General features: G+C 53.5%; 2 protein-coding genes across 2 annotated transcripts in view; one reads left to right on the top strand and one right to left on the bottom strand.

Moving 5' to 3' along the window:
* Positions 1-16,118, top strand: part of HINFP (histone H4 transcription factor) — a 29,210-nt gene that overhangs the window by 1,766 nt on the left and 11,326 nt on the right. The window lies entirely within an intron of this gene.
* Positions 1,768-14,201, bottom strand: POU2AF2 (POU class 2 homeobox associating factor 2). Its single transcript, XM_064173374.1, has 4 exons — positions 14,192-14,201; positions 10,499-10,608; positions 3,170-3,508; positions 1,768-2,445 (listed from the first exon to the last, which is right to left on the bottom strand). Exons 1-4 carry the CDS (start codon positions 14,199-14,201, stop codon positions 2,044-2,046), a joined length of 861 nt encoding a protein of 286 aa, XP_064029444.1. The 3' UTR covers positions 1,768-2,043.

The following is a 16,118-nucleotide window of genomic DNA, read 5'->3' as shown; positions in this document are numbered from 1 at the left end:
GACTGGTGGTGTCTGCTTTGCCACTGCCAGGCAGTAGCTACAGACAGCAATCCAGCCTGGTGGAGGTGGTGTTTCTGGTGAGGAAGAAGGCTGAGGGCTCATGGAGGCCTCAGGTTTGGGAGCATCAGGGCTGAGTGTGGGGCAAGGAGACCTGCACACAGCCTGAGATGCTCTGGGGCTCAGTGCCTTTCTGTGGCACTTAGGGGAACAGGCTGAGTGAGTGAGTGCCACCCAGGCTTGCTCTGCACCTACCTTTAGTGCCCATGGACCACAGGAGGAGGCAGCCAGGCTCATCTGACCCTGCATGTGCAGAGGAACTCTGCCTGCTGGCTCTTTCCCTGGGCTGAGCTTTCTTTACCCCTCCAGGGCCTAACCTGTGGCAGTGACCCTGGGATGGCTCCAGGGCTGCTGTGGGGCCTGTCCCTGATGCCAGCTGCTGCAGAGAATTCACGAGGTAGAAGTGGCAGCTGTGCCAAGCTCCTGCAGGCATAAATGGGCTCTGCCCAGCATGTTGCACCAGGGCTTCTGGTGCTCTGGTTCTTGCAGCTGCTACTCAGCTGTGCTGTGGAGGGTCAGGGTGAGAGGCTACCAGGGCAGGCTGTGGAGCCTTCCTGAGCACCTCTTCCATATGCTGATGCCAGACCACGTCCCAGCTGGTTTGCAGGTGCCTGAAGAGCCGGGGAGGTGTTGCCTGCCAGATGTGGGCTGGGCAAGGTCTTTGTACAGCTGCTGCATGTGTGCTGAGGTGCAGGGATGCTCCTGGGCTGCGGGATGAGGGGTGCCAGGGCTGGTGCTAGGTGTTGTGTCTGCAGAAGGAAGGGCTTCGTGTAGAGGACTGCCCTGAGCTGCTTGGCAGGTCTGCAGTGCTGCCTCTCGGGGCCTGTCTGCAGGTGTAGGGCTGTGTCCCCATCCTCCCATGCAGAGAGGTGCCCACGAAGCAACGCCCTGGATCTGGTCCTGTGACCTCAGTGCTGCTTGTGGTCCCCTGATGGATGCTGAGAAGGCTCCAAACGCCCTCTGAGCCCCAGGTATTGAGGCGAAAAGGAAAGGGGGAGTGGGCTTAAAGCATCTTATCAGTACCCACTCTCAGGCCCTGGAAAGCTCTTCCCCAGCCAGGGTTCTGTTGCCGCTTCTGTGGGTGCCAGGCTGGGGAAGGAGCTGGGCAGAGGAGGGCTGAGCGCAGCGGCTGGCGCTGGCTGCCCCCTCCCGGCCGCAGGGCGCTCCGGGTGCGTTGGTGTGTGCAGAGCGCCCTCTAGTGGCCGCGGGCTGCAGGCTGGCACCGGCACCGCAGCCTGGTTCCCGCTTCATCCCCGGGCGGGTGCCTCTTGGCAAGGGGCTGCCTCCTGCCCGCTGACGCAGGGCTTTGGGGCACATCGCCTGTGTTGATCTGGTGTGGGTAAGAGGGAGAGCAGCTCTGTGTTTTCCGCGGGGCAAGAGCAGCATTGGCGTCATGGAAGAAATTGGTGGCAGTGAGGGTGGGGAGACACTGGCACAGGTTACCCAGGGAGGTTGTGGATGCTCCCTCCGCGGGGGTGTTGAAGGTCAGGTTGGATGAAGCCTTGAGCAACCTGAGCTAGTGGGAGGTGTTCATAGAATCACGGAATCAGTCAGGGTTGGAAGGGACCACAAGGATCAGCCAGTTCCAACCCCCCTGCCACGGGCAGGGACACCATGGCAGGGGGGGGGTTGGAACTGGCTGAGCTTTAAAGTCCCTTCCAACCCAACCCATTCTATGAAACTATGAAAAGAAGGGCCTGAGGTCCTTGTTTGTAGGGCAGGCCTACAGTGCTCTCCAGGCTGGATGTTTAACTTGGTAGCACAGTGGGACTGTGAGCAATGACTGCCCTAAAGCACTAGAAGGCACCACTGGAAGCTAAATGTGCTACATCCAAGTGATTGTATTTCTAAACAGAGCACAAAGCATCACAGGTTGTTAGCATCCCCTGCTTGATGGAGCAGCTTCAGGGAAAAGCACACAAGTAATTCATTTGCTTCAATTATGACCATTTTTTCCCCACCCTTTCCTCCAGCTATTCTCTCTCATCAATAAGTTCTCCTCCCTTCATAAGTCCCCCAGATGGGACTTCCATCCTCTTTGGCCCAGGCAGAGCTATCATGAAGGGGTGGTGTCTCCAAGGACTGCTCTGGTGAGAGGTGGCTCAGCCTGGAGGTAAGCTCATTTGCTACAGTCATGAACGGTGGGAAGGAGTAGGGGGAGGTGGCAGCATAGCTGGGAGAGTAGTGGGCATCTTCAAGAGGGTGCAGAGGGTAAGGCTGGGCTCCAGGAATGGTTTGGCTCCAACCTGAGCTTCGGTATGGGGCAACACCTCCAGAGTCGTGCGAGGAAAGGCAGCTGGCACTGGCAGGCAATGCTTGCAGGGGATCTGGGCAGGCACTGTCTGACTGGCTGAGGCTGTCTGCTGAGGTCTGCTCCCAGGGTTCTCTCTGCATGGAAGAGGGAAGAAATGGCAAGAAAGACCCTTAAGAATCAAAGCTTGTGCTGGAGGTAAAGGTGCATCTAGCTTGGCTCCCTCAAACCAAGCTCTGGCTTCATTGAGCCAAGGTACCCCCAGAGCCCAGCTGGACACACTCCAGGATTCCTGTTGCTCTGGAGCAGTATTTGTTGTTACAGCTGTTGCAAGGCACATCCATGCTGTCCATAGTGGTCAAGGCCTGGAGGAGGCTCCTGGTGAGACTGACCAGTCGTGGCCCTACAGGCCCCAGGAGCTCTGCCCTGGGGATGTGAATGGAGCTGGCTCCTGGGAAGTGGCAGGGATGGGGCTAGGCAACAGCCTGGAGCTGACAAAGGATCCTTCTAGAGCTATAAGGAGCTTAATGGAGTGGCTGTTTGGGGGAGCAGGGAAGGTTGTTAGTCTGGGTCTCCAGGTTGTTAGTCTGGGTCTCCAGTTGTTAGTCTGGGTCTCCAGTTGTTAATCTGGATCTCCAGTTGTTAATCTGGGTCTCCAGTGGGAAGAGGAGACGATCCAAGGGAGGGTGGCAGCAAAGAGGAGAAGTGTTCCTCCTCAGCCTTGCCCCATCTGCTGTGTGCTCCTCTGTGGCTGTGTCCTGCAGCAGCTACATCTTTCCCACACGAGTTCCCCCTGGCTGCTCCCCAGCTTTGGGTTGGGTCATGGTGCAGAGGGTGACAGAAGGGTTTAGGCTCACTCACGAGTAGGAAGTGCGCTGTGTCATTGGGGAAGGATGGCAGGAGAGGGGGCACAGAAGAAGGGCTGAAGAAGGAGCTGGTACCAGCTGAGAGGGGAGCTGCATAGTGGTCGGTGAGATAAGGGTCCAGAAGTGCTGAGTAGCCCTGAGTGGCTGAGGAGTCACACGAGAAGGTCTTGGACCCTAGAGGGGACGAGCAGACATCGCTGACAAACTGCTTCGTGTTGGAGAAATCCAACTCAGCTGGGAAGGGTCTCCTGATGCTGTAGTAACCAGCTGTGGGAGGTGAGCCTGTGGTGGGCAGAGAAGAGGGTTGGCTAAAGGGAAACCAAAGCAGCAGCACCTGGGGAGCCACAGAGCCTTTTTCCTCTCTGGCATCACCCAGGGCAGGAATCAATCCTGGCTTGAAACAGGTGTGTCAGGCCAAGTGCTTTTTAGCACCTCCACTGCCCTGATCTGCCTCCATCTGCAGCAAACCCAATGTGCTCTGGGAAGCTCTGAGTCTGAAGCCAGTGGGACTGAGGTTAGCTTTGATGGCCTCTGCTGCTGCTTTGTTCTGCTACCACCCTGGAGGAGGAGGCTACAGCTACAAAGTCATCTGCCTCAGCTCTGGACTTATTCCCCATTCCCTGCCCAGGAGCTCAAGGTACAGAACAACTCCTGGCTTTGTACTTTCTCTCTTCAGCTCCATGGGAAACTGCAAGATGGAGAGGGCAAGGAGAGGATTCAGTCTCTATCAGAAGAGGTGGGAACTGCTTTAATTACCTCTCTTTGGCAATGTCATGTAAGATGATAGGAGTCTTTCTTTTATTACACTGTTCCTGTTTGGACTCTTTCAACTACTTTCCTCCTGGGCTTTTTTTTTCTCCCCCCCTGTTTTTTTTGTTTTTGCCTTCTCCTCACTTCATGTCCCTTAGAGAAGAAGAAACAGGAGCAGTGATAACTTTCCAAGCTGCATGGAAGGTATTTATCAATGGAGGAAAACCTCACCTGGCATTTGGGCAAATGGTGACTGTGGTGTGCTGGTATTGCCCTGCAAAAGATAGAGATGTGTTTAAAATGTCTTTTCAAAGCAAGGGAGCTCTCTGAGCATAGGGCTTGGGAAAGTGGATTGGGGCTTGAGGAGGGCAGGCTTAGATTGGTGATAAGGGCTTGCAGTGATGGGATGAGAGAGAATGGATTGAAGCTTGAGCAGGGCAGACTGAGGCTGGAGATGAGGAAAACATTCTTGACAGTGAGGGTGAGGAGATACTGACAGAGGTTTGCTCAGGGAGGTTGTGGAGCACAGAGAGGGAGGGTGAGGAGACACTGGCATAGGTTGGCCAGGGAGGTTGTGGAGCACAGAGAGGGAGGGTGAGGAGACACTGGCACAGGTTGGCCAGGGAGGCTGAGGAGCACAGAGAGGGAGGGTGGGGAGACACTGGCACAGGTTGGCCAGGGAGGTTGTGGAGCACAGAGAGGGAGGGTGAGGAGACACTGGCACAGGTTTGCCCAGGGAGGTTGTGGAGCACAGAAGCACAGAATGTGATCAAAGATCACATTCTGTGCTTCTGTGCTCCACAACCTCCCTGGAGGTGTTCAAAGCCAGGCTGGATGAGGCCTTGAGCAACCTGGGGCTGGTGGAAGGTGTTCCTGCCCATGGCAGGGGAGGGTTGGAACTGGATGAGCTTTTAAGGTCCCTTCAAACCCAACCCATGCATCTGTGTTGGTATAATTCAGATGCACTATTTGAGCCTTGATGCTATGAGCATGAAGACCTTAATTACAAGTTCTCATGACTGATGCCTCTCAGGTAGTGGCAGATGTAGCCTAAGGAGGTCTTGTGTAGAGCTGCTAGCAGTAGGAAGATCAAGAGACCTGGTTTCTTACTCAGAGGCTGCAGGGTCCATTAGTACAGGCATGATGCTGAGCGACCATTCTGGTGTTGGCACAGAACAGGGCTCAATAAGCTGGCATCTAAGCCCTCAGCTGCTCCAAGGAGGCAGATTCTGCACTGCCCATGTTCTAGCCTAGTCCTCCTGTGCTGTGTCTACCTGCACAAAGACACTGTAGCAGGCCTGTGCTAGCAGAACAAGCTGGCTGCATGTACAAGGCAGATGTGTGTAGCTCCTGGTTAGGTGCTAGAGCAATACTGATAGTAATGAACTTCATTTGGTCTCTAGGTGAGAGAGAACAGCCTCTGAGTGCCCCTGGGGCTCAAGGTGCCTCATCTCTTACAAAGCAGTGTGGCAAAGGCATAGAATAGAATCATAGAATCAAGCAGGTTGGCAGAGAGCTCCAAGCTCAGCCAGTCCAACCTAGCACCCAGCCCTGCCCAACCAACCAGACCATGGCACTAAGTGCCCCAGCCAGGCTTGGCTGCAACACCTCCAGCCACAGCCACTCCACCACCTCCCTGGGCAGCCCATTCCAATGCCAATCACTCTCTCTGCCAACAACTCCCTCCTCACATCCAGCCTGAACCTGCCCTGGCACAGCTTGAGGCTGTGCTGCTGGCTGCCTGGCAGAAGAGTTTCAATTTCCACACTCAACAAAAAAGCTTCTCACAAAAATGTTCTTATCTACTCATTTAAGGAACAAAAAATGCTATGACTTTTCCTGGCCTGGAATGGAATCTTTCCCCTCAAGACTCTGCAGCTTGCTTTGGCTGGCTGGAGTTAAAAGATAGATTCATAGAATGGTTTAGGTTGGAAGGGACCTCAAGGATCATCCAGTTCCAACCCCCAGGCATAGGCAGTGACACCTCCCACTAGAACAGGTCACTCATAGAATGATTCTAGGACATAGGCTATAGAATATAGGATTCATCTTCTCCTCTGGAGCAGAGGAGCATCATTAAATTCTGCTTCCAGAGCTCCAAACCCCACAGAGCAGAACTGCAGTGCCCATGGCTGCATTTCCACCAGCCCTGGCCATGCTATTTTCAGTTTGCATAGTGCAAACAGGAGGTTCCTGCCACAGTAAGCAACCAAATTTAGAGGTTTAGATTTGAATTAAATTTGCCAATGCTGGGACTTCCTTTTACTGCTGAGGGAGGTTTTGCAGCTGCTCCCTGATCCAGCATGAAAATGAGCTCCGAGCCCACAGCGGTCACAGAGGCTGCAGCAGTGATAGGAGGGGTCAGGAAAGAGCCCTTTGGCCTGTGGGCAGATGAGAGCATTCACACTGCAGGGTCAGGCAGGGGTTTGCACCTGTCTCCAGCTGGGCACACACCAGTCACAGTGTCTGCAGCAGTGATAGGTGTCAGGAAAGAGCCCTTTGGCCTGTGGGCAGATGAGAGCATTCCCATTGCAGGGGTTTGCACCTGTCTCCATCTGGGCCATTTTCAGCCTCAGAGCTCAGTGAGGATCAGAGCACACTGCCCTGCAGATCTAAAGCCTCCCCCCATGCAAATCTGGCCTCACAGAGCCTCCTCCTCAGCACCCATGGCATGTTAGTAATACCCCCTGCTGCTTCAGGGCTCTTCCCTACCATCTCCTCTGCCTGCCCATGGCCTGCAGCCAGCTTGGGTCTGCATTCACTGAGGAGAAGCCTCTCTGGAAGTAATGGTGCAGTCCTCTGCACTAGCATTTAGCCCCCAGTCTAAAGCCCCTACTGGGCTGCAGTCTAATGCTGTCATCTGGCAGCCTTAATACTGTATTTGAGGGGAGGACTGAGTTGGGATCTGCAGGTAGCAGAGATGCTGCAGCGCCGAGAGCTGGGATGCTTTGCTGGAAGGACAGGAATGTCTCTGGGCACAGCTTCCAGCCTCTAGGATGGAGCATTTCAAATTCTCAGTGCACCTGAAGTTCATCTTCAATTCTGGTTATTCAACAGACATTGAAACTACCTGCCCCAGGCAGCAGGGCCCCTTGCACACAGCTATGATGGACAACCACTCGAGAGAGTGATTGGCATTGGAATGGGCTGCCCAAGGAGGTGGTGGAGTGGCTGTGGCTGGAGGTGTTGAAGCCAAGCCTGGCTGAGGCACTTAGTGCCATGGTCTGGTTGCTTGGGCAGGGCTGGGTGCTAGGTTGGGCTGGCTGAGCTTGGAGCTCTCTTCCAGCCTGCTTGATTCTATCATTCTCTGAGTCTAAATATCTCTCTTGTTGAAACTCTAACTACAGAGCTGACACTGGCTGAAAGGGCTTCACCTGCCTGAATTCAACTGCAAGAGCCTCTGCATCAGCCTTTGCCATAGCAGGCACCTGCATGCTTGCAGAGACCTGCATCAGGTGATAGGAGAGGAAATGACCTCAAATTGTGCCAGGGGAGGTTTAGGTTGCAGACTAGGAAAGATTTCTTTGCTGCAAGAGTGGCACAGGCTGCACAGGGAGGTGGTGGAGTCCCCATGCCTGGAGGTGTGCAAGAAATGTGTGGCCATGGCTTAGTGGCCATGGTGGGGTTGGGTTGCTGTTGGACTGGATGATCTTGGAGGCCTTTTCCAACCAAAACTACTCTCTGATTTCCCTTGGCTCCTGGCTCCACATCAGGGGATGATGGCCTTAAACTAATGAATTCATTTCCTCCCTGCATTACTTCCTTTCAGTGCTGCAGGACTTGGGTAGCTGAACCTTCTGCAGCATATCAGTGTGTCTGGTTTGCATCACTTGAGCCCACAGCATTAGGCAGCTGTTGAAAAGCTTAGTCTCAGCCTGCCTTGCACACCACTGGGCAGAGGTACTGGGTGGGAGGTACTCCAGAGAGCTGTGTTGCTTTATTGCCTTGGTATACCCAGGAGGGCTCAGCTACAAGGCTGTCTTGGGGGCTGAATGCAAGGATCCAGGGTGAAACAATGAGCTGGTCCTGCAGTGGGGCCCTATGGTGCCCTCTGACCACACTTTGGCTCCAGTGTCTCTCCTCCCTGGGTTCAATCTGTAGTACAGCAGCTGAAGTAAGGACAATTAGTGATAAAAGCAAAGCTTGGGCTGGGCAGGGCCCCTCACAGTACAAGCCTGCTGAAGGATTGGGAGTTGAAACCAGATGATCTTTGAGGTCCCTTCCAACCTAAACCATTCTGTGTTCTGCCCCTGGCCTTGGTGCTTCAGCTGTTTACCTGCTGGGCTCCCCACCTGAGTTAAAAAGGGATTGTGCAGACATTAACTGCTGATCCATGCCTCTGGATCAACTAAAGGGTTAAAAAGTCAGAGCCTTTCTGCAGCCCAGGACCAAGTCTCTCTGCCCTGCAGTGGGTGGGAAGATCAAACTGTCTGCTTTTCATCCCAGCACACACTGGTTGCTTATCAGAACCTGTCAGGCCTGGAAGGGACCACAAGGATCAGACAGTCCCAACCCCCCTGCCATGGGCAGGGACACCTCACACTAGATCAGGCTGGCCACAGCCTCATCCAGCCTGGCCTTAAACACCTCCAGGGATGAGGCTTCCACCACCTCCCTGGGCAACCTGTTCCAGGGTCGCATAACTCTCATGCTGAAGAACTTCCTAACCTTCAGTCTGAATCTCCCCATTTCTACTCTGTTCCATTCCCCCCAGCCCTACCTGACATCCTAAAAAGTCATAGAATCATAGAGTCAACCAGGTTGGAAGAGAGCTCCAAGCTCATCCATTCCAACCTAGCACCCAGCCCTATCCAGTCAACTAAACCATGACACTAAGTGTCCCATCCAGTCTCCTCTTGAACACCTCCAGGGTGTCCCTCCCCAGCTTGCTTGTAGCCCCCTCAAGATACTGGAAGGCCACAATAATTTGGGCCTTAAATCACTTTATGATCCATGGGTTCAAAGACAAAAAGCTCATCCTCACCCCACTTCATTTTAGGATCCTGCCAGGGGCACCTAAGGAAGGTACATCATAGAATCAGGGCTGGAAGGGACCACAAGGAGCAGCCAGTTCCAACTCCTCTGCCATGCCCAGGGACACCTCACACTAGATCAGGCTGCACACAGCCTCAGCCAGCCTGGCCTTAAACACCTCCAGGGATGAGGCTTCCACCACCTCCCTGAGCAAATCCATTCCAGCCTCTCACCAGCCTCATGCTGAAGAGCTTCTTCCTAACCTCCAGTCTGCATCTTTCCATTTCCAGCTTTAGACACAGACTCAGACAATTAACCAGGTTGGAAAAGACCTCCAAGATCATCAAGTCCAACCTCTCCCCTAACCCTTCTAATTAACTAAGGTCTGTATCAGCTCTTGAGTTTTGAATGTTTTCTGGAGAGGAGATAAAAAGCCACAGCAACTTTGCTCCATTCCACCCACTCCTATCACTTCTTGAGCACTTAAAAAGTCCCTCCCCAGCTTTCTTGTAGCTCCCTTCAGCTACTGAGATGTGTATAATGTTTGGGGGGGGGAAAGATCAGACTGAAACAAAAGATGCAGAGCAAATGAACTGCACCATAAATATCCAAAGGGTTAGTTGAGTTATCTCCTGTTTGCCTTGATTCTGGGTCATACTGTGGCTGGCAAACAGAGCTGCCCTTCCAGCTGTGCTTTTCATCATCCCCAGCAAATAAGGATGTTTGCCCTGCACAGTCCTTTTGTTTTTCATCTCTCAGATGGGAATTAGCAACACTGCTGATTTTGCATGAGATAGACAAGTGCAAAGCTTTGGAATACAAAGCCAAAAAAAAAAAGGGGGCAATAAAAGCAAGCAGCAAAAAAGGTTTTACAGGGCCTGAGGGCTTTTGAGTTCAGCCGTTGGAGCTGCTGCTGCTGCTTCCAGAAAGGAAACAGGCAAAGCAGAGATTCATGGAATGGGTTGGGTTGGAAGGGACCTTAAAGCTCAGCCAGTTCCAAGCTGGACACCTCCCACCAGTCCAGGTTGCTCAAGGTCTCATCCAACCTGGCCTTAAACACCTCCAGGGAGGTTGTGGAGCACAGAAGCTCCAGCCCTCTGCCCATCATAGAATGGTTTAGGTTAGAAGGGACCTCAGAGATCTACTCCAACCCTCCTGCCATGGGCAGGAACCTCTCAGGCACTTCTTTTCTTAGTGTCATAGAATGGGTTGGGTTGGAAGGGACCTTAATGGGCATCCAGTTCCATAGGCAGGGATACTTCCCACTAGAACAGGTTGCTCAAGGCCTCATCCAACCTGGCTTTGAACATCTCCAGGGAGGTTGTGGAGCACAGAAGCACAGAATGGGATCAAAGATCAAAGATCACATTCTGTGCTTCTGTGCTCCACAACCTCCCTGGGCAAACCTGTGCCAGTGTCTCCTCACCCTCCCTCTCTGTGCTCCACAACCTCCCTGGCCAACCTGTGCCAGTGTCTCCTCACCCTCACTGAGGAAGAATCTCATCCTCCAGTCTCAGCCTGCCCTGCTCAGGTTTCCTTGCCATGGCTGCTCTGGTTTAGAGACCCAAGAGATGGGGAGGAGGAGGAGGAGAGGACTTACGCTGAAGCGGGAGCCGCTGCTCTGCCTGGATCGTTTCTCAGCAAGCAGGTCCTTGACTGTGTGCTTCACTCTCACTCCCTGGTAGACTCTCTTGCCAAAGTCTGTAGGCACTGAGGGAATGAAACAAGCATCAGAAATGTTTAGTGAAAGCAGCCAGCAGCTAGGAGAGGTCCTTACAGAAGCAGCAAGTGCATCCCCTCTGTATGCTGAGGTAGGAAGCAGGCAAAGGCTGCTGATTAGTAATGCAAAATCATCCTTTGGGAGCTTGGCAGTAGAGGGCAAAGGCAGAGGTGCCCTGCCCTTTGTTGTAGCATCCAGTGCCATGTGGTTGCCCTGCAGTTCTCTCTGTGCCAGATTGATAGAATGGTTTGGGTTGGAAGGGACCTCGAAGATGATCCAGTTCCAACCCCCCTGCCATAGGCAGGGACACTTCCCACCAGCCTCAGGTTGCTCAAGGCCTCATCCAGCCTGGCCTTGAACATCTCCATTGAACATCTCTTTGATCACATTCTGTGCTTCTGTGCTCCACAACCTCCCTGAGCAAACCTGTGCCAGTGTCTCCTCACTCTCTGTGCTCCACAACCTCCCTGGCCAGCCTGTGCCAGTGTCTCCTCACCCTCCCTCTCTGTGCTCCACAACCTCCCTGGGCAACCTGTGCCAGTGTCTCCTCACCCTCCCTCTCTGTGCTCCACAACCTCCCTGGGCAACCTGTGCCAGTGTCTCCTCACCCTCCCTCTTTGTGCTTCACAACCTCCCTGGGCAAACCTGTGCCAGTGTCTCACCACCCTCAACCTGTGCCAGTGTCTCCTCACTCTCTGTGCTCCACAACCTCCCTAGCCAGCCTGTGCCAGTGTCTCCTCACCCTCCCTCTCAAGAATTTCTTCCTCATCTCCAGTTTCAATCTGCCCTCCTCAAGCTTCAATCCATTCCACTTCATCCTGTCCCTGCAAGCCCTTGTAAAAAGGCAGCTCTGGCTGGCTGATAGATTTTGGCTTTGTTTTTTTTCCACACAGAGCTCTCAAGGCTCCAACATTTCCTTTGGTGACAGCAAAGTTGGATTTACCCACAGCATCCCTGGTGCTCTCAGTAGAAGATGCTGTGATTTAGCCCCTTCTTGCCCTTCTGGCTCTCAGCACATCACTCTGTGAGCTTTGATCTCAGTGCAGCACAGGTGGGAATGCCCCAGACAGTTGAAGTGGCTCTTGTGAACAGTGATGTGAATCACTGTGCAGATCTCAGCAGAAGAAAAGGAGCTGACTGCTCAGTCTGCTTTCTTTCTGCAGCAAAGACACAGAGAGAGTGCTCCTGGAGAGGGAGGCACAGAGTCAGTGCCCCAGCCAAGGTGCTGATGACAAGCCTGGCCCTGTTTTCTTCCTCTGCCTGCAGCACAGACAAGCTGTCTGTTGGCTTTGTGTGACTTTTGGTGAATGGCATCTGCCCTTTTGCCCTGCCTGGATAAAAGCTTTGTGAGGTCTGCCTTGTGTGCAGGAGCTTTGGCACGAGTGAGGGCAGAGAGGTAGGAGGTACAATGTCCAGGATGGCTCTTTCATCCTGCCTGGCAAGCTGTGCCTGAGCAGAGGGCTCACACCTGTGGAGCCACAGAAACCTGCCCATGTGGCCTTTCATTGGAATCTTCCAGAGAAAGGCTTCACTTTGAAGCTAATCCCTTGGAAAACACACAGCTGTGTCCTCCTGAGGGAGCACAAACAGCCGCCCCACAGCTGATGTGTTTGATCTCTGCAAGCTGTGATTGAGCATTCTGCCCCTTCTGCTTTCCAGGATGTGGCACTTGGCTTCCATTGATCACTTTCAGCCATGTCATATTGTGCCCCCAGGGGCACACACACGTGGAGAGCTTAGGAAGGGAAGAGTTTAGACAAGGCAGGATCTCGGTGCTGGCTTGGGATCAGCCCAAATGTTCTCTGCTGGGCTGTGGAAGTGGCAATTTTGGGCCACTGTGACTTGGCTTTGGTGTTTTGAGCACTAACCAGAGAGACTTCAACCAAGACTGGGCACAAGGCAAGCAGACTGCAAGAGGCAGAGCCTCAAAAAAGGCTTAAGATCAGAGCAGGCCAAGTAGAAGTGAATGCCAGGTGTGCACTGCAAGCAGTGAGCATCTGTGGCCAAGGCAGGACTCAGCCAGAAGTGGAAACCAACTCTTGCAGCTGAGAGCAATCTGTCTGTTGATGGTGGCCCAGTTTCACGGCCCCAAGAGAAAGTTCTCCCTCCTCTCAGACCCTTTCCAGGGCTCTTTCTTCACTGAGTGGAGCTGGACGTGCAGGTACTCAGCATGCACATGGAGCTGGGGCTCCAAAGCTGGGGCAGAGCAGGCACAACAGGCAGAAACAGCATGGGAAGCTTCACAGCTTTGCATGAGAGTCCCTTTAGAGGAATTCAGGTTCTTCTAAGTAAGAAATCTCATGGTTGTGTCCTCTAAGCCTGCTTTTAGCTTAGCAGCCCAGCCTCAGATAGCTAAACTTGTTGCTTCCAGTGGAGAATGCAAGGCTGAGCTATTGCAGCTCCAGCTAAGTGCTGCTTGGCAGCACTGGGGAAGAGAATGTTAAGGGTCTATCACTTTTAAGCTAATTGAATCATTTCCCCCCCTTTTTGACATCACTTTGATGCCTTCTGGAGAAATGTTGCATTCTGAAGGGCTGGAAATTCAGCCCAGAGAAGGCAGAAGATGCTAACAGATGCTAATAGGTCCTTGAGGCATCAAAGATGTCAGAAGGAGGCTTCATAGAGTCACAGAATGTCAGGGGCTAGAAGGGACCTCCAAAGCTCATCCAGTCCAAGCCCTCTGCCAGAGCAGGATCTGCCAGAGCAGATCACACAGGAACACATCCAGGCAGGGTTTGAGTATTTCCAGAGAGGAAGACTCCACAGCCCCCCTGGGCAACCTGTGCCAGGCTCTGGCACCCTCACAGGGAAAAAAAGTCCTCCTCATGTTTCCATGGAACTTCCTCTGCCTCAGAATTCTCCTTTCTGATTTTTAGTCCTTTTGAAAGGCTACAAGCCCAAGCATGGCAAAACTACCATGGAATCAGGCAGGTTGGAAGAGAGCTCCAAGCTCAGCCAGCCCAACCTAGCACCCAGCCCTGCCCAACCAACCAGATCATGGCACTAAGTGCCCCAGCCAGGCTTGGCTGCAACACCTCCAGCCACAGCCACTCCACCACCTCCCTGGGCAGCCCATTCCAATGCCAATCACTCTCTCTGACAACAACTTCCTCCTCACATCCAGCCTCAACCTGCCCTGGCACAACTTGAGGCTGTGTCCCCTTCTTCTGTTGCTGGGTGCCTGGCAGCAGAGCCCAACCCCACCTGGCTACAGCCTCCCTGCAGGCAGCTGCAGACAGCAATGAGCTCTGCCCTGAGCCTCCTCTTCTGCAGGCTGCACACCCCCAGCTCCCTCAGCCTCTCCTCATAGGGTTTGTGTTCCAGGCCTTTCACCAGCCTTGCTGCCCTTATCTGGACACTTTCCAGCACCTCAACATCTCTCTTGAATGGAGGAGCTCAGAACTGGACACAGTAAAGCTCCTTCCCTGCTAGCTGCACAGTGCTTGGAGAAAGCCAAGGTGCTGGAACTCGCCTGTTTCCATGGTGGTCACTGCTGACAAGCTCCAGCTCTCAGGTCCTGCAGGACTGAGATGCCTCTCAATGCCTGGGGAAAGCCAAGGTGCTGGAACTCACCTGTTTCCATGGTGGTCACTGCTGACAAGTCCCAGCTCTCAGGTCCTGCAGGACTTTGGAGAAGGGTTGTCTGTCATCAGCTTCCAAGGGCAGAGTGAAGGCAGTGCTCATACTCCACTGGTAAAGTTCCAGCTGAGCCTGACAGAAATGTGTATCCTACACTCTCCTGGCATTTCCATGATCCCTTGTTTGGGATTTGTTTAGATGCAAATCTCTTGCTATGTCTCTCTCTCTCCAATTTGCATGGTCAGTGTAGCTCATTCCCAAAGAGTTCCTGCCCTGCCTGAACTGGCATTTCGTGGATGACAACTGAGCTGAGGTTCACCAGTGGGAAAAGTCTTGGCTTCAAGTGAAAGGTTGGGAAGTCCTGCAGTGCTGAACTAGTTCCACACAGGTGAGGAACCTGCCTGGAAAACAGGGCCTGGGCCATGGGCATCTTCTCAGGACTAAGGTGAGATACCTGCATGCAGCTGAGGATGCACACAGCAGGCACTAGCTGGGGAGCAGCACTGCCTGCGTGGGACACCACAGGCTGGGTTGTGCATTACACAGCTGAAACGGTGCTTGGATGCTGTGAACCCAGGAGGAGGCTCTGCATGGCATCCACTAGCACCTCTGAGGAGGAGGAGGGCAGCCCTCAGCCAAGGGCAGCAGGCCCATGGGACTGGCAGGGACAGCCTTTAGCAAACTCAGGTGCTGCTGGAGGGGAGGTCAGGGTTTGGCTCTCTCTTAAACAAGCAGTCCCTTTGCTGAAAGCCTGAGGTGTCAGGAGGGGAAACAGCAGCCAGGAAAGGACATTTCTTAACCTGCTGCTGGACCCAGAGTCAAGGGAGCTCTGGCCAGGCTTGCTTTAACCATTCCTTAGTGCCAGCCTCCAAATGGCAGCAAGATATAGCAGGTCTCGAGGGTAAATCTGATGAGGAGCAGCTGAGGGAGCTGGGGATGGCTAATGTGAAACAGAGGAGGCTGAGGGCAGACCTCATTGCTGTCTACAGCTACCTGAAGGGACATTGTGCAGAGGCTGCTGCTGGGCTCTGCTCACAGGGAACTGGAGACAGAACAAGGGGGAATGGCCTCAAGCTGAGGCTGGGGAGGTTTAGACTGGACATTAGGGAAAAGTTTTTCACAGAGAGAGTGGTCAGGGACTGGAATGAGCTGCCCAGGGAGGTGCTGCAGTCACCCAGCCTGGCTGTGTTTCAGGTTGGTTTGGATGTGGTGCTTGGGGCTATGGTTTAAGGGGAATGTTGTAGAGTAGGGTTCTAGGTTGGCCTTGGTGCTCCTGAGGGGCTCTGCCAACCTGCATGGTGCTGTGATTGTGTGAAGTCTGTTTCTGCAATACCTGAACCAAAAAGCAGAGTTGAGCCTTTAAACTCTTCTTAGAATCACAGAATCAAGCAGGTTGGCAGAGAGCTCCAAGCTCAGCCAGCCCAACCTAGCACCCAGCCCTGCCCAACCAACCAGACCATGGCACTAAGTGCCCCAGCCAGGCTTGGCTTCAACACCTCCAGCCACAGCCACTCCACCACCTCCCTGGGCAGCCCATTCCAATGCCAATCACTCTCTCTGACAACAACTTCCTCCTAACATCCAGCCTAGACCTGCCCTGGCACAGCTTGAGGCTGTGTCCCCTTGTTCTGTCCCTGGCTGCCTGGCAGCAGAGCCCAACCCCACCTGGCTTCTTTAAGCACTGCAGCTTAGTTCTGACACATCTGCATTTAGAATCACAGAAACATCCAGGTTGGAAAAGACCTCCAGGATCACCAAGTCTAACCTAGAACCCTACAAGATTCACCTCAAACCATAGCCCCAAGCACCACATCCAAACCAGCCTTAAACACATCCAGCCTGGGTGGCACCACCTCCTCCCTGGGCAGCTCATTCCAGTCCCTGACCACTCTCTCCAGGAAAAACCTTCTCCTAATGTCCA

This window comes from Pogoniulus pusillus, chromosome 38 (genome assembly GCF_015220805.1).
Source record: "Pogoniulus pusillus isolate bPogPus1 chromosome 38, bPogPus1.pri, whole genome shotgun sequence".
Lineage (NCBI taxonomy): Eukaryota > Metazoa > Chordata > Aves > Piciformes > Lybiidae > Pogoniulus > Pogoniulus pusillus.
The sequence above is the reverse complement of the archived record's forward strand: the minus strand, read 5'-3'. Positions and strand labels throughout refer to the sequence as shown.